The sequence below is a fragment of the Gossypium raimondii genome, chromosome 6 (assembly GCF_025698545.1).
Source record: "Gossypium raimondii isolate GPD5lz chromosome 6, ASM2569854v1, whole genome shotgun sequence".
Taxonomy (NCBI): domain Eukaryota; kingdom Viridiplantae; phylum Streptophyta; class Magnoliopsida; order Malvales; family Malvaceae; genus Gossypium; species Gossypium raimondii.
Window position 1 is genome coordinate 23,853,380 of NC_068570.1, and position 22,203 is coordinate 23,875,582.

General features: G+C 32.3%; 3 protein-coding genes across 5 annotated transcripts; 2 read left to right on the plus strand and 1 right to left on the minus strand.

The window, feature by feature from the left end:
* The first annotated feature begins 2,638 nt into the window (after positions 1 to 2,638).
* LOC105773143 (uncharacterized) lies at positions 2,639 to 4,803 on the plus strand. Of its 2 annotated transcripts, none has more exons than XM_012594824.2 (4): positions 2,639 to 3,426; positions 3,891 to 3,961; positions 4,073 to 4,239; positions 4,341 to 4,803. In XM_012594824.2, the coding sequence occupies exons 1-4, from the start codon at positions 3,334 to 3,336 to the stop codon at positions 4,373 to 4,375; spliced, it is 366 nt and encodes a 121-aa protein (XP_012450278.1). In that variant the 5' UTR covers positions 2,639 to 3,333; the 3' UTR covers positions 4,376 to 4,803. The 2 variants fall into 2 exon arrangements, with proteins under 2 accessions (XP_012450278.1, XP_012450277.1); XM_012594823.2 differs by having other exon boundaries at positions 2,654 to 3,426; positions 4,073 to 4,256.
* A 310-nt stretch (positions 4,804 to 5,113) lies between these two features.
* Positions 5,114 to 10,524, minus strand: LOC105773142 (probable protein phosphatase 2C 60). Of its 2 annotated transcripts, none has more exons than XM_012594822.2 (11): positions 10,399 to 10,524; positions 8,611 to 8,733; positions 8,273 to 8,336; positions 7,813 to 7,921; positions 7,051 to 7,204; positions 6,616 to 6,741; positions 6,293 to 6,416; positions 5,994 to 6,070; positions 5,806 to 5,858; positions 5,656 to 5,710; positions 5,114 to 5,538 (listed from the first exon to the last, which is right to left on the minus strand). In XM_012594822.2, the coding sequence occupies exons 2-11, from the start codon at positions 8,725 to 8,727 to the stop codon at positions 5,335 to 5,337; spliced, it is 1,083 nt and encodes a 360-aa protein (XP_012450276.1). In that variant the 5' UTR covers positions 8,728 to 8,733; positions 10,399 to 10,524; the 3' UTR covers positions 5,114 to 5,334. The 2 variants fall into 2 exon arrangements, with proteins under 2 accessions (XP_012450276.1, XP_012450275.1); XM_012594821.2 differs by having other exon boundaries at positions 10,180 to 10,512.
* A 7,647-nt stretch (positions 10,525 to 18,171) lies between these two features.
* Positions 18,172 to 20,641, plus strand: LOC105774164 (enhancer of rudimentary homolog). The gene is made up of 4 exons (XM_012596543.2): positions 18,172 to 18,292; positions 18,605 to 18,698; positions 19,274 to 19,394; positions 20,301 to 20,641. Exons 1-4 carry the CDS (start codon positions 18,290 to 18,292, stop codon positions 20,389 to 20,391), a joined length of 309 nt encoding a protein of 102 aa, XP_012451997.1. The 5' UTR covers positions 18,172 to 18,289; the 3' UTR covers positions 20,392 to 20,641.
* Positions 20,642 to 22,203: the final 1,562 nt, after the last annotated feature.

Sequence of the window (22,203 nt, forward strand, 5' to 3'; positions counted from 1 at the left end):
CCCATTGCTAAAGGTTTGTTTCTTTCACCTCTCTCTTCTTATTCTCTTTCCCATTCATTATATTCTGATAGCATTTGTATTTGCTGCAATTCCATGTCTTTTGTTCCTTGAATTCACCTGTCTTTTGTTCCTTGAATTCACCAACTTCTGGAAGTGGGTCTTCTTTAATCTTCCATTCTTTAGCTTTGCTCTGTTTTTTCTTTACGGTTTCCAATATGTTCCATTCTATAGTTGTTTCGGCACTATGTTCCAATATGGGAATTTTTGTCTGCAACAAAACTTGACTGCCCACTGCATTTAAGCTGGAGCTTTTACCTCTAGTTGGAAATGAGGTTGGCAGTGAGGTTCAAACCTTCAACTGCACCTCACCATTGTTTCTCCAAACACCAACACAGTGCAGGGAAAAAGAATATTCCTTCAAAATTCCATCTCACAATGACTGATTCTGCATCCAAAGGAAGCCTTAGTTTGGATGGGCAATGTGTTTACCTCCGGTGAGGTTAAAAATAGCGGTGGCGGTGAGATTAGTTACTGTAGTGGTGAGATTGGATACTGTAGCGGTGAGATTAGAAACAATGGCGGAGTGTGTGTTTGGATTCAAACGCAGCTGTAGCGATGAAGTAAGAATAAAAAATGATTATTAAGGACATCAGATTAGAATTGATATATAATAGAAGTTTTTTAAATTATTTTACTTTTTTAAAATTATTAAAATATGTGAATTTATAAATTCATTTAATAAAATATTAAAATGTATCTTCCAATATTTTAATGAATTATATAATTAATTTAAATTATTTATTAGATAAAATGATAATTATTTTTAATTTTTATAGTTAAATATTTTTTATAACAATGATAAATATTTTTTATAACGTTATTTTCATACATCTATTCATTTACGTGTTTATTAATTATATTTCTACTTACTTTTCATATATTTATTAAACTATATAAAATTTAATATTATTAACATAAAAGTATTAAATAAATATAATGATTTATTTAAAATATAAATTATCTAAATTATTTTAAATTTTATTTTAAGATCTTAAATAAAAACTAATAAATAATAAATAAAACTACAATCTTTAAAATAAAATGAAGACATTAAAAGACAACAATTGAAGACATTAAAAGACAACAATTGAAGGAAGGCTAAAATAGGAAGTAAAGTCCAGTGAGATTTAACTGGAACTTTTTTCACCGGTGAAAATTTTTTATTTCACTGATGGTCACATAAATTTACTGTACTGAAGTTTGTCATCCAAATAGAGAGCACAAGTGCGATTGCTCCAAAAAGGTGATTAAACGCACTGCGCTGGAGCAAAATCAGTGTTCCAAAGGCACCCTTAGACACATGTTTTACAAAGTCAAAGTCATAGTAAGTCATAGTGTAATTAATAAAATAAAATATTTATATTTTATACATATCAACAAAATTAATAATTAATATATATATATATATATATTGTAGCTGTGCTGGACATCCAGCCAAGCCCAACCATGTAAAAGGTTCGGGTTTTTTACTAAAATAATACAAAAGAAATAAAAAAATACCAAAATAATATAAAAAAATTATTTACTAAAATATACCAAAAAAAAAACTGAAGGAGGGTAATGGAATGGCGGCACTGGTGGTGCCATTCTCATTGGCGGCATCGGTGGTGCCATTCCCATTGGCGGTACAGGACTAAAATGTAACTATCTACAATTTCAAAGACCTGACATGCAAATTTACCATTTTGAATTTTGAAAGTGAATTGGTGCCGCCTGTGGTGTGTCAGCGCCAAAGCTGAAACTTAGCTAATTGCCTTCTAAGCCCTCCTTATTTATTATTTTCTTTTTTATTCCCCCTTCAACTCACTTTTTTATTTAATAAACAAGCCCTCAACTTATTTTTTGTAGTTAAATAAGCTCTTAATCTATGATTTTTACTCATAAAAGCCCTTTATTTTATTATTAAAGTAAATATATTTTACCTAAACTAAAGCTATTTAAAAAAATATAAACTAATTAGCATTTTATGTATTATTTTGGTAATTTGATGAGAATAGTTTATTTAATTAAAGTAATTTTTTATTTAATAAACTATTCTCATCAAATTACCAAAATAATACATAAAATGTGAATTAGTTTATACTTTTTAAATAGCTTTACTTTAGGTAAAATATATTTACTTTAATAATAAAATAAAGGGCTTTTATGAGTAAAATCATAGATTAAGAGCTTATTTAACTATAAAAATAGGTTGATGGCTTGTTTATTAAATAAAAAAGTGAGTTGAAGGGGGAATAAAAAGAAAATAATAAATAAAGAGGGCTTAGAAAGCAATTAGCCAAGTTTCACCATTGGCGCTAACACACCACAGGCGGCACCAATTCACTTCCAAAATTCAAAATGGTAAATTTTGTCAGGTCCTTGAAACTGCAGATAGTTACATTTTAGTCATGTGCCGCCAATGGGAATGGCACCACCGGTGCCGCCATTCCATTACCCTCCTTCAATTTTTTTTTTTGTATATTTTGGTAAATAATTTTTTTATATTATTTTAGTTTCTTTTTATTTCTTTTGTATTATTTTAGTAAAAAACCCTAAAAGGTTCTTTCTTTGTAGGGAAAACCGCAACCCCCAGTCCCATGAAAACAAAACAGTAGCCATTTATGTCCTGCCTTCCCATTATCCAAACATCCTTCCTTTCTCTGTCTAAAATGGCCCAGCCAGCTTTTACCATTGTACTAAACAAACCCCCTCAATATGCAATACATATATATATATATATATGGAAAGCTAAGACTGATAAAGGAGATATGTCTTCAATTGTCCCCCAACCACAGAGCTCTCTCTCTCTGTATTCCCCAAAAATTAAAAATATGAACTTTCTTAATTCCCGCATTTACCCTTCTCTGTATCGCTATCTTCCCATCACTCCTTCAACTCAAAGTCTTTCCATGTTCTTCTTCATGGGCTTTTTCGAGTTCTCACATTCTCCATCCAGTTTCAGAGAAAGTTGCACCACAACTTTCTCTTTTCTCTCCCCATCTTCCTTATTATTTCCTTTTTCTTTATCTTTCAATAAAAATTCCGTCTTGAACGGCGTCTTGCTTTTTCTCCAAGTTTTGATTTTTCAATTTGAACAAGTTAATAAAAACAAGGGCTTTTTTGGGTTCTTTGGATTTTCTTTTTTATTTCTCCTAATTGGAATGGGATACGGTTTTCTGGGCTATAAATTTTAGGGCAAAAGATCATCTCTTTTTGCCTATATATATTCTTGAGAAAGGTTTATTTAAAAAAAGAAAAAAGAAAATTGGGTTTCAATTTTAATAATTAAAGATGAAAAGGGTTTCTGTGAACTCGGTTGATGAAGGAACTAGGGCTAGATTGAAGCATCAAACCCTACTCCAGGAATTCTTACAATTGCAAAAGGTTAGTCCTTTGACTCAATTACTTATTTTGTAGTCCTATATGATAAAAACTACTCAATTACTTATTTTGTAGTCCTATATGATAAAAACTAGGCCGCATTCTTTTTTATCATCAAACAGTTCTTTTATTACATCAATTCATTAGTTTTAGATTCTTGTTTTGATTCTGCTGCATATAGGATGTTGATATTGAGTTTGTTTCTGCCTAAAATTTAAGTTTTGGCTTTGATTATTACACCTGTTTTATGCACTTAAGTTGGCATAGGTTAGGCGTTGTTGTTGATGGTATAGAATATAAGGATCTAAACTTTCATAGGTTTATGTGTCCAGTTATAATCTACCTGTTTTATGTACTTGAGTTGGCATGGTTTAAGTGTTGTTGATGATATAGAATATAAAGATCCAATTTTTTTTTATGTGTTTATATCTCCAGTCTTAATGAATCTACCTGTTTTTGTGCACTAGGAATTTGTTTCAAAGAAGAAAAAATTGCAGACAGTGAACCAGAGGCGAGAAACCCTTTTGGCCGAAGTTCGGTACTGTATCTATTTCATGAATTTGTATGGATTTTTGCATGTTTTAGATAGTGATCAAGACGGATACTTGATAACCTACTAAGATTATGTTGTTTTTCGTCTCACTTCTAGATTCTTACGACAGAGGTACAGCTATTTATCGACAATCAAGTCTCGACAACCTGAACTAGAGCAAGATTCTGTTCAATCACAAAATCCCTACCTGCAAAGCAAAACGGTTAAGCCTAAGAATTTCAGTATCAATGAAGCCGGTGAAAGAAGACCATCTTCTCTTCCTGGTATCAATCCTTATGTGGTAATCAACTCGAAACATTAAGCATTCGTTGTGCTATTATCTGTTGTCATATTGGAATTCATTCAACTATCTTTCCAATTGCAGGTTCACGAGGAAAAGGGTGGGAGAAATCGAGCTGATGTTCAGGCCCTGTTGAGAAACGAGAAGTCGAAAAATTGCTCCATTAATGGCAAAAGAGTTGGGAAGAAGAAAATATCAGTGGCTTTGAAGGTCTGAAATCTAATTAATAATAATCTTTTCACACACAGTTTAGCAGTAAAAAAAAACAGGTCATTTGATTGGCATTGCTACAGATTATTACCATCAACTGTCTTAATATTTCTTTTAGAATTAATTGTAAATCAGGGGAAATTTGCTCAGTTTATAGCATATATGAATATAGTGATTGTTTCTCATTTTGACAACCTTTCTATGTGATCTGTTAACTGTCAAAACCTTGAATGTCACAGAATCTCATTGTCAAAACTCTAGTTTATGGTGAGGAATATGTTTCGTATTAAAACTCTGTATTCTACAATGTACATCAAAGGATTTTGAGATACTCCAACTTCCTTGATTGCCTGTGTTGCTTTGGGCGTGAATTTTATGACGTTAATATAATGTGTAGTCTCTCAACTTGTACAATTTGGTGCACTAACTTGATAATTTTTCATTTTGCCATTATCACATGAAATTTTTTAAAAAATCTCATAATATCACATCATTAAAAATTTAAATTAAAATGGACCTATTTACTAAGTGTAAGTTTTAAGTGCTAAAGTAGGGAAAAAATTTCAGTGAACCTAAATGTTAGGTACCTAACATGAACTTGTAGTGGCACTAACTTTAAGATGGAACCAATAACCCAAAGCATTGGATAGTTACAAACTGTACATATTATTACTGAAATTATCATAGTGTTATTTTCAGAAATAAAAACATCACAATTTAATGATTCAAATACAAGAAACAAAAAAGGACATATATTCTTTCTTAATGTGTCATCAATTGCATTCCTGCTAAAAGCCATCTACATATGCATATCGGAATATTCAAGGAAAACAAGCCGGTCATCTGATCCTTCCAACAACGGTTGCAGCTAGTCCTGAGTTCCCTTTATCTCCAATTCATTGTCGGCTGATTTGGATTGGGAGGATTGCTCCTCCGAAGATGAGGCACACTTGATTGGTTTCTTGAACTGTACCAGGACCATGGTCATATTGTCGCAACCCTCACCGGTGGCTGTCGATGGTGCTAAGCACCTGTCGAGTACTCTCTCACAGACAACAGAAAGCTTGCTTTCCTGCATTTCGTGTGATAGTTCATACAAGCGTATGATCATTAGGAAAAAAGGGTTAGAATGACCTTTTAACTCAAATTGACCTATCAAATTTGCATAAACAAGTAAGGGCTTATGTACATATTGTAGTTGTTCATGGATGAAATCTACTAGCTTCTGACTAGACATGCAATCCCTGAAATATAAAATCAAAATCGAGATGGGATTAGAGGCTAAATTCAATACCAATATCGAGTCTGAGTGAACCAATAAGGCATTGGAAACATATACCAGATTCCGTCACATGCCAGCACAAGGAAGTCATCATCATCACAGAGCTCAATCTAATTGAAAATTTTAAGATTTTTAAGTTAGATGCCACAAGCTCCGAAGGTTATTAGGATCGATAGTCACATATCAAAGCCAAGATGGAATAGTTAATAGTATAGCAATTCAGCGACCTTGCTGACAGAACTTACGGTGTTTATATCAGGATTAGCGGTTACAATTTGTTTTTCAGCGGGTAAAAACTTGTTCTGCTTGAATTCAACATCACCTGCGGGAAAAAAGGAATCAATAATAGATGTGCATGGATACATACACTTGATTGGAGATTATGGATGTATAAAAATGTTATTCGATTTAGGCAAAGCGATAGCACTTTGTGCCGAGTGGCATACTGCATATTTCTCTATCTTTAGAAAATTGCAATGACTGAAATGGTGAGTTCAATTAGTACCCTTTTTGTTTTTGGATATCAAACAGGGAGGTAAATTACCTATAGCTCTTGCAAGATTCAAACAGCCATTGACACGTCCTGCATGTATAAAACCACCGGCTTTTAAAATCCTTTCTTTCTCCACCTCGAGATCTGGTTTGTGATCTCTAGAGAGATTGTATGCCTACAAAAGAAACAAGCCACATAATAAGAACAAAAAAAATAAAGATAATTTATTCAGAAAGAGAGAATATTCCCCGTGGCTCAAAGTACAATAGCCCGTCCATCCACATATATATTTAAATTGATTAACACAAATAATCTCCATTTGAGTATCCATTCAGAAGAAACTAGCTAACGACATCTGATTAATAGAACATTACCTGACCCTTTCTAGATATTACGCAACGAGAATCACCAGCATTTGCAACAAAAAGTTGATTGTTTCTTAGAACTGCAACACAGGCCGTGCTCCCAGATGTTGGTCCAGAAAAGTCAGAGTGAGGGCCCTGTTTACAATTTTAAGGAACACTTGCAAATTATACATACAAATTGTTGCAAAAAAAAATGTCTTAAATTGCTCATTTAGATCACTGCCCCAACCAAAAAGTAAGTGAAGAGTACAATGTTAAATTTCAAGACGGAAGTATACTGTCCACCATCTGGGCTTGCATAGACACATTACACAAGCTAAGAGTCAACATACATTAATGCAAGTTCTATTCTTCTTCCTCAATCTTGGTTTCCATCATAGCTTCTGGCTAACACCAAATTTCTGTTAGTTATGGACAATAACATGGGTATATTTTCGTAAGTACCTCCTCAAAGGCCCAGTTATCAACTTGGTCATTACTGTTACCACTCCTAGGAGACCATATCAAACCTTCTATCATGCCAGAAAACTTGTTGAATTTATCACCCAAAATGGCTAATTCTCTCCATCCTCTTTGTCCACGCATCATCTCATCCATTCTGCAGTAAAACGTAATTCGAGTTGGAAACACACAAAATAAACAATGGGAGGAATCATTTGAACTACAAAAAGGAAAGGGGGGCAAGATGGGAATAGATGCCCCATCGTATCTAATAAGTTTCCCCTTTCAAAATTTTCTGAAAGATTGGAAAAAGCATTTCGACTGCACTGGAACAATACGAGATTTATAATCTAGATGAGATATAAAATTTGAAATAAAAAGTTTTAAAAAATATATTAAGATTATATAAGAAAAGAACAGCACACTTAAATCACTGACACCATTTGTGTCAATTTACTTTTCAAGTTACTAAAACTGTAATAACAGCGTAGAGATAGCATTTCGACATGTATGGAGAACGTCTGAATACAATATTTCTAGGAGAATTGAACCTTGTGAAATTCATAGCGAAATATTAGCAGACCTAAACAAGTGGAAGGAAAAAGAAAAGTTACTCTCACACTCCAAGTATCAAAAAATTAATAAAGATACAATATCACAAGCAGGAACTGAACACCAACTCTCCAAGTCATTCATGCATCAGATTGTTGATTCCTATAATAAGGCAAATATGGTGAACAACAAAGATAAACTCAAGTTAGCAACCTGAAAAATGCTCTCTGAACTGATGTTCCTATGTCCCCAGCAGCATATGCTTCATTCTTGAGAACCTGCTGGTGAAGGTATTTGGCACAAAACTTGGCAACCACCTTACCTACAAGTTATGAACTTGGATAAGTAGAAGAAACATGAACAGAAGCCATCAGTAAGACACTTAATTCATATTATGATCAAAATTGAGCAAACTAGGAGGAGCAATTATGAGGACCTTTAAAGAGAAAAAGTTATGCATTCACTGACACCAAATCTAAACATGATTCAGAATCATTTGAGAAGGTAAAAGATTTCAATATCCTTCAGTCAGTTCAAGTTCTAAAAGGGAAAATAGACAAAGTACACGAATGAGAAGCAACAAAAACCTCAAGTTCAGATGGCGTACAACAAATGAAACCTGTAAATGGAACTGAAATAATCATATGAAGTACCTGAACCATCAAAGTCTTACCTCCATGACCGTCATAGACACCAAAGAACGAAGTAGATGCATCAAGATCAGGATATGCAGCATGCTAACAAAACAAAAATATAAGTTATAACATGAAATGGGAATATGCAAGAGATAAAAAGATGATATAAGCTACAATTATAACTTAAGGAAGAGACAAGACAGACAATAGAATGACCCACATTATAGATCAACAAGAACGTAAACTTTGAACTCTCTTAAAAACTCATTGATAGAAACTTAAAATACCACCCCCACATCACCCCCAATCTAGTTTCAATCTAGCAGGGTCCAAATGCTTAGGAAATTTGAAAATTAAAGGTGTCATTTGTACTTACAGCATCTTCCATCGTTGAACGCCATCCTTGCATTGATGCTAGACCATATCTAACTCTATCATTCTCACCATCTTCTGAGAATTTTTCAGTTTTGGGAGTGCTGAGATATACACCCATCTATCTCTGCAATTGCATGAATCATGTTAACTCAGCTTCTAAAACTCAAATGGCACTCAAAACAAAGCGTGACTTATTTGACCCCCCCAAGTTTTGCAGCTAAAAATTTTTAGAATCAACAGTTTTATTGCTGAAATATACGTGGAAAACTGATCTATTAATTCAGACATTGTCAAACACATGCAACAGCAATCAGATAAGATAGTCTCTAATCAGAGAAATACAGAACCTCCCATGCTAATTCAAAATTGAATCTTGAAAGCAATATAAAAGAAGTAGGTTGAAAGAAGACAAATAAGTTAAAAAAAATTAAATCCCAGGCCAAGATCCTAGATTGAATGCTAAATTTTAAAATATATATATTAAATATATAACTCGCAAGTAAAATCCAAGCAAAAACAAAAATATCACTGCTTGCAAAGATCCAATTAAGGTAAAGCAACTAAAATACTCTTAAGGTGTGCTTGGTTGGGTGGAAAAGTGAAGGGATGGGAGGAAGGAAAGGAAAAGTGTAAAGAAAATAAATTTTGTGTGTGCTTGGTTGGGAAGAGAAGTGAGAGGAAAGAAAATAGGAGGGGAGATCATTTTGCATCCTAAGGCATAAAAAGCAATCCTTCCAAATTGGAATGATGAAAGGAGAGAAAATGAGAGAGATATGCATGTTAGTTTAAAATTATGCACTTTTTTTCAAATATTTTATTTTCTTTCCTTCCATTTTTCACCTCTACCAAGCAATGGATGAAAAGAAAATGTAATTTTCTTTCCATTTTTTCATCTCTCTTACCAAGCACAACTATGGAAAGAAAAATTATGTTTTCCATCTTCTAGTTTTCCATCCCTTCAATTTTCCATCCTTCCAATTTTCTTTTCACTCTACCAAGTAAAGCCTATGCTAATTCAAAAGTGAATCTTGAACAGATAGAAAAGAAGACAAATAAGTAGAAAAAAACCCAAAGCCCAGATCCTAGATTGAATGCTAGTATTTAAAGAACATGTGCATAATTCACAACTAACAAGATCCTAAACTATTTAGGTGCATGCAAAGATCAAATTAAGGTAAAGCAACTAAAATACTCTTAAACAACAACTAAAATATTCTTAATATAGTCTCTAGTCAAAGTCACACAGGAACTCCTATGCTAATTCAAAAGTGAATCTTAAACAGCTAGAAAAAAATAGGTTGAAAGAAGACAAATCAGTAGAGAAAACCCCAGACCCAGATCCTAGATTGAATGCTAGGATTTAAAAAACCACACATGTATATAATTCACAAGTAAGATCCTAAACTAAATATCAGTGCTTAAAAAGATCAAATTGAGGTAAAGCAACTAAAATACTCTAAAAACTACTAACAAGGATGCTAATTTGATACATCAAGATTAAAGAACACAAGTTCCGAAAACAAAAGGGAACTGATGGTTTTATTGTAGAGTTGTAAGTGAGTCTCCTTACATGTCCAGCTAAGAAATCAATTTAGGAAGAAAAGGGGGGGGAAACTAACAGAAACCCAAGCGAATATCTTGGGAAGTCAAGCAGGAAAACAAGGAATTATTGGGTGATAGAAGCGGAAACATTCAAAGATAAAAAGGATAGGCACATAGAAAGAAAGAGAAAGACTTTTTTGAATAAAGGTAAGTTTTTTGAATAAAAAGGGCGTTTGCTGTGACTAACAGTGGACTTTGGTGGGCAGTTTCAAGTTTTCCACCATCTCCTTCTCTTTATCTATCTATCTATCTGCTAGATTTATTTCAAGGTAGTTTGAGAGGGTCATCTAAGTTCAAAGCATTAGCAACAACGTTAGTTGCTTAAAAAATAAAGATAGAAATATGTTTAATTATGCTTTCAGCTCTTGTACTTTTTTGAAATTTGAAATTAGTGTCTTTACTTTTAATTTCGAAATTTTAGTCCTTCTGTTTGTTTTCAACAAAAATTAATTAACAATGTATCAAACAAGTAAAGATATAAATTTTTTGAAATCAAAAGGATTTGATATGAGAAAATACTCACTTTTCGCCATTTTTGAAAATTGAAATGTGATTTCAACATTCCTCTTCTTTTATTCGGTGTTCGTGGTATTTAAGGGATATTTCTTCAATCATGTTTATTACTGTTTAAAAATAATAAAAATATGATAAAACTTTTATTAATGTGTTTATAAATAATCTTAAATAAAATATTTTTATTCTAGAAACACAAACCTAGTTTCTATGCTATTAATATCAAATCTTTTTCATAGGTGAAATGGTAAATTGCTTAGATTTTAGATGATATAAAATTGATTTAATCTTTTAAAATTATAAAATCGTAGATTATTAAAATGGCGAAATTATACTTTTACTATTATAAAATATATAATTTAATTCGTCAACAACATCTATACCAATTTAGTTTGAACTCAATCCGCTAATTGTTATATTTTTCTTCAAACATGTTCTGCACTTATTTGAGGGGATATCATTAAATATTTTGTATTTTCTGATAATTCTTCAAAATATTTATTTTAATTTTGTATTGTATGCACATCATGGGGAGACATAATTCCAAGGTTCTTTTATGCCATTCGTTCAAACAAATGCAACTACCAAACCCACGATTAGAGAAAATTAATATTAATATCGAGATTTTAGTTTAAAATAAAGTACACATATGGAAAATTAAAAGATGTATGGGTTTCAGTTTTATGTATGTTTAGTTTTTATTTTTTATATAAAAGATATAAAATGATAAATTTATTTTAAATAATATAATTTATTTTACAAAATAATGGTATTTTCATCTTTTTTTAAATTGAGTTGGTAATCGATTAACTTGTAATACTAATTTAGCCATGAGCTTTATAATAAGTATAGATTACAGATATGAAGTTGGCAGTTTTTCATTTTGACCCTGAATTTTTGTCCATATTAGTTAAAGAATTTTGTAGTTTTTATTTCAATTTGGTCCTTACACTTAGATTCTATAAAATGCAATGATGTGGCATTTTAAGATTGTATCATATTATCACTTATAAATTTTAAATCTTTATATAATTTTCTTATTTTTTATTTTTTATTTTATGTAATATTTTTAAAATTTTGAAATGATGACACCATCCCACCTTAAAGAGTCAAAAGTTTAAATATCAAACAACAAAATATTGCCAACCTTTAAAACTGAAGTGGAAAAAACTTAACAACTAAATTAAAAAAAAATATCCAATTCAAGTAGTTAACGATGTTTTCATCCTTATCTATTATTATTCTTCATTTGTAGCTGCTAAAGATTCCCCAAGGTTGTACAGGCTATGGGGATACCTTAGAGTTGACAAACAAAATTTTTGTCCGAATATGACAAAACACATAGTGGAATTAATTAGCATAAATACCACAAATATTCAAAGAAAATCAATCAAGGACTAAATTACCATAAAAAAAATTTCAAAAATACGAGAATAGGCCACTTTTTTTAAAATGGATGGAAATGAGTCGTTTTTACTATAACACGTCTAGCTAGTGTTGTTTTTAGAGGAAACTCAAAAAAGTGCATCTAAGTCGGTGCGTTTTCCCCCGTGTTTTTAGGTTTTCATAATTTTTAGGGTTTTAAGTGTTTAATTAGGATTTAAGGTTTATTAAATTAGGGTTTTAGGTTTTATTATTTTCAAGTGTTTATTAATTAGGGTTTTAGGATTTAATAAATTAGGGTTAAGGAATTTATTATCATGGCCATTAGTGTTTGTTAATTAGGGTTTATGGTTTGTTAAATTAGGGTGAATTATTTTATTATTAGGGTTTTAAGGGTTATTAATTTAAGATTATGGATTTTTATTATTAGGGTTTTAAGGATAGGGTTTAGGGTTTTAATTGATTAAAAGTTTAACATAATAATTGTAATAATATAATTTGATATTTAAAATATTCGTATTTATACCAATCAAATATTATTTTTGATTAAAAATCAAAACTTGGAGAACTGAAAAAATAATTTTGACGAGATGGGTTCTGAAAAAATATCTCGGGATTCCCAGGATATCTAGAACATTTCTAAAAAATGCCCCGAATAGTGGGGGTTGAAATTTGTAGAGAAAAAATGCTCTAAGCAAGATGTACTGTCAGCAAAAGTATTGAAAACGCTTCTAGTTGGACGCCCTTTTTAGTACTGCTGCTGATAGTATTTCCTGTTTGGAGCGTTTTTTTCTCTACAAGGTTCAACCCCCACTATCCAAGACATTTTTTCAGAAACAAGTGGGATGTTATCCATTGGGTTATAAATGACTCGTATTTCAGCCTCTAGTGGCATAAACCATGGAAATAAAATTTGAAGAAGTTCATAGACAAGGTATAAGTTGGAGCAACTATACTATTTGTATAAAAAGTAAGCATAAGCATTGATTTTTCGTGTTCATATTTATTTGAAGCATTATATTTTTTGCATAATTTTTTTGTTTCGAACTTTTCTTGACAAATAATTTGGCTAAAAATGAATGGACGGATTACTGCTATTATTTATTATGATAGTGAGGTCCGTGACACCGAGAACGGGATGGTTTTTTTATTGGAGAACACAACACAACTGGCTTTTAATCAGAACATAGAACTGCCAGAACTTCAAAAAAGAATTAGGTGAAAAATCGACGGATCTACAACAATGAGAGTATTGCCTATTAAGTTATGCTTTAATTAATCCCGTGAGATATGATGCATTCGATATTAAAGGTGCTCGGGGCTTGGAGGCAATGGTGCAGATGCACATCGACAGTAGATCACAGTTTCTTGAGTTATATGTAGAATTTCAGGGCTATATGAAGGCATTCAGTTGTCAACATCTTTTCTTGTTTGAGAGGCGAGAACGGTTGAAAATGTCGATAGTCCAACCATTTTGTTAGAAAGTTCCCATTACGATATCCTGGAATCATCAATAAAAAGACACTCATCCATCTCGGCCTTAGATTTCAATCATGGGAGGCAAAACACCAAACTATCGAGTTTTGGTGGTAGAACAAAATACACGACCCTGCACGACACTTAGTTAGTGGATGGGCCATGAACCTTGGTGAGTCGATGTTCAATGTTGGGAATACATACTAGGGAATGGTAGCAACTTCCAGCAGTTGGCAATTGACCTGTGATTTTGGACGTTCCAACATGTACACAAGAAGGGTTGATGTACACCTTATGACGTCCACCGACGAGGGGACCTCTAACATGTAGATGTTGATGGGTCTGAGAATGAAAATGGCAATGAGTCCGATGTTGATCCAGTCCGGGAGCTCGGTGCCAATGGTTCAAAAGTTGAATTATTTTCTGAACTATAACCCATTTCAACTTAACCAGAAGATAGCGAATGGGGTGAAGAAGAAGAAGAAGATCCACAATTCACTGCGTACTCGCCTCCAACCCACATGCATAATGTTGATCTATCGACAGGAGATGGGTTGAAGTTTGCAGAACTACCACACAAAAGGCTTGCCAACGCAAGTTCTTCGTTGAATTCGGGGCCTGCACAATGGGTGGGATGCGTCAAACAACGAGGTATGGAAGTGGTGTCAGGTGCTGGAGAAGTACGTCCCAGGTTGCATAACAAATCTTAAAACGGGGCCTGCATATCATAACGATCGCTTGTTCCATAGATGCCGAGTGTTCCACCGTCTGTTTTGGACCTTCAAGCAATGCTTTCAAGCATTCCAGTACAACAAGCCATTAGTATAAATAAACTATACTTTTATGTATGGTAGATATACCCATCGACTGTTATTTGTTGTGGCGCAGGATGGTAATCGGAAGGTCCTTCCAATTGCGTTTGCAATAACAATGGGGGAGTCAAAAAATGAATGAGATTTCTTTCTGTCTAGGTTGAAGAGGCATGTCTGCCCCCAATTTGATATATGTATCATCCCAGATCAGGAAACTGGAATACTATCCGCAATTAAACAACAAGGAAACCTCTAGGACTACTCACATCATCGGTACTATCTAAAGCATGTTGCGTCCAACACTACCAGAAATATCCCTCTACTGTTGAGCGATCACAAGTGACCAACATGGGTATGTAATCGCCACCAATATTATTTGGTTTGTAATATTCCATTTGTTTTTTTATATTCTTTGGTATGTCTTTTTTTTTGTTAAGGTGGAATTTGATCCATACCAATTTGTATTTGTAAGTAAAAACAGATGAATATATTATTTAATATTTAAATTAATTTAAAAAAATTATTGTAATTGTTAAATCTTTTATCCGACAGGGATACGTGGTACCATGAGAATATATTTAAGAGACGTTCATAAACCGTTTTCAGTCTTGCATCACTTAGCTCCCTATTTGAAGAGTACTCGGATAGTCCACTATTTTACAACACTTGGCTGGTCACGCCAGGAGCATCATCATCTTAGCCACCCACTTCTAGCGAGAAGGTATTCACTTCTAAGAAGGGACCACTGAAGGACCACTGGAGTGTAATAACCTTGTGCTATTTTAGCCAAGGGAATGTCATAACAGAACCATACAAAAGGATAATCGGCCACCACTTAGTTGCCCACGCAAGCGGGCCACCACTCGTACTGTCAATGACGTGACACTATCAGTCAAGGGGTTCTTCCCCTTATAAATACCTTCCAAGACGATGAAAGAGGGATCCTTAGCTTTTCAGCAACCCAAAGTCTTCGCATGCATACAATCTCCTTTGCTCTCTTACTCCTCCCTGACTTATCTCATTTTCTTGCTCTTTGCCTACTCAGGTGAATCGACCCTCCTTAGCACTATTACTTTTTCTTCCTTATCTCCTCATTTGTATAATTGTATCAACAATAACTTTTTTTTATAATTACATTAAAAACATAAAATGTCTATTTTTGAATTTTATCCATTTATTTTACGAAAAATGAGAAGCCAATCCTTCTTCTTTAATTTGTCAAAATTTAGTGCTTCTACTTTACTAAAACTAAGAATTTGATCTAATTTGTTGGTAAACACATGAGTACGAACTATCATTTTTGCTAATATGTTGTATATAAATTGTTAAACTTTTGCTTTCTTTTGCTAATCTCTTACATATAAATTGCTAAATTGTTAATTTTCGGGATAGTGATTTGAAAACAAGGTTTACAATATTACTTAGTCGGACTAATTTCTAAGTTTTAGTAAATTATGATGATCAAATTATGATGAATTAAAATAATGGAGTAAATTCTCAATTTTATAAACTAAAAGGTGAATTTCGTAATTAAACCAAAAATAAAATATTATTAAATTAAATTATTGAATGTAATTAATACTTCAAAACTTATATTTGTATATAAGGGACAAATTCCAAAACTATACATGAATTATGGTTTAATATGCAATTGTATACATTAAATTTTGATTTGATTCAATTCTTGTAAATTATTGACACAATTATTGACATAACATCATTTTATGTTTATATATTGCATATATAAATAATTATATTTATCCAATATAAAAAAAATTTATGTCTTTAAATACATTTGAATCTCAATTAAAGTTTCACTTGCATAGTTGCACTAAATTAAAATACATATACACAACTATACATTAAATCAAAGTTTACATATAATTTTAAAATTTATCCTATAAAAAAAAGCAATATCATAACAAAAGGGTATTCCTTGATTAAATTTAGTTAACAATAGCGGTAAGTAAACAACCAGTTTTCTGAATTTAACTAACCTCAATCTCAAATAATCACCAAATCGATTGATTTAAAGTATATTTAAAATATTTTAAAAATAAAAATATATTTCACCAATTTATATACGGGCAATTTACCAAAAAAAGATGTTTTTTTCAAAATTTACCGAAATGGGTCGATTTTTTAATTATTTACCAGAATGGGCCATTTTCCGCGAAATCGAGTCCACGTCAGCGCGATGTCAGGGTACGTGTCAGAACATCGCGTCCACGTCAGCGCGATTTTCTTACGTGGATACAAATTGCGCCTACGAGGACGCGATTTGCTGACATGGATGAACAGTTTATGTTTTTAAGCTTGGAAAACTTTGAAAGGCCATAACTTTTCCGATTGAGACGATTTTTTTTTGATTTCGAATAAATTTTTGAGATCTATGCGCTAACAAACAGCCTAAGGCGGTTTGCTGCAGTTTTTGTCGAAAAAGATCCTTTTTTGCCCCTAAATTTTGATTTTTTCGGTTTAAAATTGAATTTTGAAACATTCAAATCATTATTTTCCTTATTTATTTGAAGTAAATACCAGATCTTTTTTTACAGAATTGTCTTATATCATCCTGTTATAGGTATAAGTCAGCTCATTCCACTTTTGAGAAGTTCCCTAAAATTTTCCATTTTATTCAATTTAGTCCCTAAAACCTAAATAGTCATATTTTCAAATCTAAGCTTCGTTTTTCAATTCAAATTCAATTTCATCCTTCCATAACATTCAAATATTCTTAAATACAAAAATTTCATGCTAATTTTGAAATAATTACACTTTAGTCCCTATACTTGTAACTAACAAATTATACTTTACAAATTAGTCCATATTCATCTCTAAGCAGTTTGTCAGCGCGTAGATCTCGAAAAGTTATTCGAAATAAAAAAAATCGTCTCAATCGGACAACCGAGCCAAAAGTTATGGCCTTTCAAAGTTTTTCAAGCTAAAAAACATAAACTGTTCATGCCACGTCAGCAAATCGCATCCTCTAGGGCACGATTTCCGTCCACATCAGCAAGTTGCGCTGATATGGATGCGATTTTCTGGCGCGTACCCTGACATCGCGCTGACGTGGACGCAATTTCGCGAAAAATGGACCATTCCTGTAAATAATTAAACAGTTGGCCCATTTCGGTAAATTTTGAAAAAAAGGGCTTTTATTGGTAAAATACCCTTTATATACTATAAAATATAAATATATTAAATCATTTAAATAAATCCAATTATCGAAAATCGACCCGCATAATAAAATAAACTAAGTTAACCACTGAACCTGCCTAAACTCAGCTACTTAACTCTAATCCAGAATTCAATTCTTTTGGACAATCATGCCCTTGGAGAAATATCGACATATATGCTTTAAGTCAAAGTCTTCGTCAACTATTCTAATGACGTGGGAGACATCAGTTGCTCTTTTTAAAATTTTAATTTGGTTAATATATGCTTTAACTTCTTATACTATTTAAACATTTGAAATTTAGTCCTTTATTGGTATTTTCAAAATTTTAATTTTTCTATATTTTGTAAGCTGAATTGTTAAGAAGAGTTAACTTCTTCAGTTAAATACAAGCATATAAAAAGTCCAATTTTATTATATGATCCTTAAGTGAATATTTTCTATTTCAAAATTTTACACTAGTAAATTTAACAACAAAAATAAAATCAACGTTTGACCTAAATATCAAAATCCAAAAAGCAAAGAAATTAAAAATAGAGAGACTAAATTATAAATGCAAGAGAATACAAGGACTTAGAGCATATTTTAACCTTTCTTAATTTAATTTTCTTTTAAGAAACAAAACTCTGTTTTGGGGACTTCCATTGGAACCACATTTGATTTCAGCAGTTTAACGTTGGCAGCAGATTCTCTTTTTCAGTTCCATCTATAATAATCGCATGGTAATTCCCTTTTTCTTCTATTTTGTCCCCTAATTCAATCAAATATTGCTTGTAAAAATTCATTTTCTTGCCGCTTTAAACTAGGGTTTCGTTAAACGTTTCCTTTTCAATACAGAATAGGGCACACGGCTCTTGAAACCGAGCAAATTGCAGCTATTTTCTTTTTATTACTTAAAGATTGAAGATTTCTTTGCTATGAACTAATGTTGGTTTATTGATTCTTTCCCCGCGTGATAATTACGCTCAAACGTATTTTAGCATTAGTGATTTTTTCCCCTAATTGCTTATGTGTTATTTTGTTTGGGAATTTAGGCAAACAAGCACACCATTGTTTTGATGCAAACTTCACAGAACAGATCAACGAGAACATTTATGGATTACTCTTCCGTAACTCAAGCCATGGATGGTATCTTTTCGTTTATTTTTGCTTATAGTGTCTTGCTTTTTGTCGTTTGTTATTAGAGCTATCAATTGCACGGGTGGGTTGGGTTGGTTTTGGACTGGATCAATCAGGATAAGGTCAAATTCAAATTTTAGGTTTGGTCATTTCATGTTCAGGCTGATTTGGGTTTGAGGGTCGGGTGATTTGGGTTCTGATTTGGATTAGTTTTGGGTTTGATTAATTCAAGTTTAGGTTGGACAGCTTTGGGTTATTAACTTTTTATGATCAAATCGGATTGGATTTGGTTCTGGTTTGGATTAATCGGGTTTTTGTCAAAATTGACGGTGTATTTGTTGTCTTAAATGTTTGTTTTGGATGACTGCTGCTATGATTTTTAAGTTCATACTTCATTAGTGTTCTTGAAAACAGATTCTGGTACAGGGAGTGGACTGTTCCTTTTGGAGATTATTAATATGTTTGAAGTGATCCTTAGATTTAATTATGCATTTGTTTTTTGTTTCTCTAGTTTTGATAGAATGAATTACTGGTTCCAAATGATTGGACAAGGTTTACAGTTTTATAATATTTGACATGTGAAGGTATATGTGGACTATATGAAAGGAAACTTAAGGAGCTAAATCCAGCAACAAGAAACATCACATATGACATTGCTGATCTTTACAATTTTATTGATGGCCTTGCAGATATGAGTGCCCTTGTGTATGTCTTTCAATCTCTTTTTTTCGTACACCCTTTTCTCTTTGAACATTATCATCTATCTTATGTAATATTTCATGTTTACTCAGTCATGTGCTGATCAAGTGTCTTAAAAACTGTCTATTAAAGGCATGATTTTTCATTGTAGAACCTGAACCCTGAGGAATAAGCATGTATTTTGAGTCCATGAGTCAGTGTAGAAAAGTTGCCTTTTCTGCTGAAACTCAAATGTGTTTTCAAATGAATTTCACGAACTTATAACAATAGAATTGCCCTTGGACTACCCAAGGCTCAGGGAAATGAATGTGGCTGATGGACAATCATATTTTCTTTAGATGCCGAGAAAGATTCAATCACCATGTATTGAAACATGAGTGCAGTTATACATGAATGGGAGATGGTGTCTAGCATTTAGTCATTGATTTGTAGGGATCTGGACTCTGGGCTATTTGATCAGGTGGAACCATGTAGTTCCCATATATCCTATGAGAAACTGAATAGATTATAGGCTGCAATCAATGGGTTTTCCAAGTCCATTTATTGCATGCAACTTTCTACAGTGAGTCGGTGACTCATGGACTCAAAATAGAAACTATTCAAGGCTCAAGGAAATGGATGTGGCTGATGGACAATCTGTATTTTCTTTAGATACTAAGAAAGATCCAGTCACCATGTATTGAAACATGAGTGCGGTTACACATGAATGGGAGAGGGTGTCTAGGATTTAGTCATCGGTTTGTGGGGGTCTGGACTCTGGCCTGTTTGATCTGGTGGAACCATGTGGTTGTATCCTATGAGAAGCTGAATAGGCTGCAACCAATGGTTTTGCCGAGTCCATTTATTGCATGCAACCTTGTTGTTATTCCATTGACAAGATAACGGGTTTTATTGTTTATTTCTTGCTTGCAGCTATGATCACAGTATTCAAGCATATTTGCCTTATGACAGGCAATGGATTAAACAGAAAGTGTTTCAACACCTTAAAAAGTTGGCACATTAAACCTTTTTCAGTAAAAGAGAATTTAATTAGGGAAAAAACATGTACCAAGTGCAGAAGACCTCATGTGATAATTGTGCTGTTGTTTCCCTCACTTTTTAGAACCATTGCAGCTTTCTCCAGGGTTTCCATAAATAGAATGTTGTAATATAAGCAAAAATACAAATTGTGGAGGAAGCTTGAGCTTGTATAATCGTACAATGTTTGGCTGCTTGGTTTGATTATGTGATGGTCCTTGACAGTGTCTCATTAACCTTAGCATATTGATGCTTGATTGCTTGATAGTAAACATGCCAATTGTGTGGGTCAGGCAGGTTGGATCAGTCAATATGGGTTATTTCAGTTCGGATCACTTTTGGGGTTCGGGCTTGAGGCTTTGCTTTCTTGGTCAGGTCATTACTTGGAACGGATTATTTAAGGCATTTGGTTGTTTTGGGTTGGTGTTAGTTTGGGTTCATAACAATTCAGGTTAGTTGACTTTTTATGGTTAAATCACTTTGGATTGGATTTTGAATTAAGTTGAGTTTTAGGGTTTGGATTAGAATTATACCAACTGTTTTTTACCTAATCGGTTTCGTTTTTGAATGTTGGTAAGAGAGGTGCTAAGGCATAATCTTAATTGTTTATGTTTTCCTTGTTAACCAAGTACAAGGCGTAAGTTTACAAGTTTTTGGTGTTACGGGTTAAATATAATTTCAATTTATAATAACATTTTCTAATTTTAAGAAACAATTATTCATGAAAAGAGTGTTTAAGCTTTTAATTGTGATAAATTGGTTTGATTTTTACCTCATTAATTTGTGTTGAATAATTTGAGTTCTAAAATTTTGAATCTTTTCGAGTTAGGATTAATTTGAGTTTTAGCTAGTCATTCAAATTTATCAGTTGGATTTGTCAAATAAGATAATTTCAGATTACTTGTCTGGGTCATTTTGGGTTCAAATCATTTTATGGTTTGAGATTTGGAGTACTTTTGGGTTACAGTTGGGTAGTTGTGAGTTGATTTTTTATGATTAGATACCCTACACCGACAATATATATAAGGGTCATAGTGTAAATTTGTCACCATATTGTAAATGGATATTGAAATTTGTTACTATATTTTATTTTAATTAATGTTAGTGATATACATTAAACATGTGGATAAATTTATCACTCAATTTTTATGTGATTAAAATTAGTCACTAAACTTTCAATACTAATTAATTTTGCCACCAATTTTATTTTTTAAATAAAATTTTACCATTAGATATTGAATTTAATGATTTGAAAAAAATTAATGGGGTTTTGACTTGAATGGAGTAGTTGTTAAAGCTTTTATTTTACATCTGTTTGGCCATTTTATTATTGTATAAAATGAAATTAATAAGAAAATATTATTTTAATAGCGAATATTAAGTTATTTAATGGAAGGAAGACCTGAAACTTTTAAAATACATAAAAAATAAATTTAAACATTTAAGTAGCAATGTTTTAGTTATTTATTTAAGTAAAATATATTTATTAATTAAAATAAAATTAAAATTAAAATTGGATAATAAAATTTGCTAAAATCAAACTTTAGTTGCATAATTCAATCATACAAAAAAAGTGAATTGGCAAAATTTAATATAGAATTGAATTGGCAAAGAATTAAAGTAGAGTGGCAAATTTACCTTTAATTTAAAAGTACAATGAGAAAGATCAATAAAACTAAATATAGCGACAAGTTTCAATTTCTATCAAACACTTTAGTTGTGGTAAATTTTAAAAGTGAAGTAATTAATAATCCATTGATGTATTTTGTGGATATTTTGGGTCTATTTACTCTACATG

Coding starts and splice junctions, on each gene's coding strand:
- LOC105773142 (XM_012594822.2), bottom strand. CDS start 8,727: ATGGGTGTATATCTCAGCACTCCCAAAACTGAAAAATTCTCAGAAGAT. Junction 6,071..6,292: donor GAATCTTGCAAGAGCTATAG/GTAATTTACCTC, acceptor TTTTTCCCGCAG/GTGATGTTGAATTCAAGCAG. Junction 5,539..5,655: donor TCCATGAACAACTACAATAT/GTACATAAGCCC, acceptor CACGAAATGCAG/GAAAGCAAGCTTTCTGTTGT.
- LOC105773143 (XM_012594823.2), top strand. CDS start 3,334: ATGAAAAGGGTTTCTGTGAACTCGGTTGATGAAGGAACTAGGGCTAGA. Junction 3,962..4,072: donor ACCCTTTTGGCCGAAGTTCG/GTACTGTATCTA, acceptor TCTCACTTCTAG/ATTCTTACGACAGAGGTACA. Junction 4,257..4,340: donor CTGGTATCAATCCTTATGTG/GTAATCAACTCG, acceptor TTCCAATTGCAG/GTTCACGAGGAAAAGGGTGG.
- LOC105774164 (XM_012596543.2), top strand. Junction 18,699..19,273: donor CGTAACTCAAGCCATGGATG/GTATCTTTTCGT, acceptor TGACATGTGAAG/GTATATGTGGACTATATGAA. Junction 19,395..20,300: donor GCAGATATGAGTGCCCTTGT/GTATGTCTTTCA, acceptor TCTTGCTTGCAG/CTATGATCACAGTATTCAAG.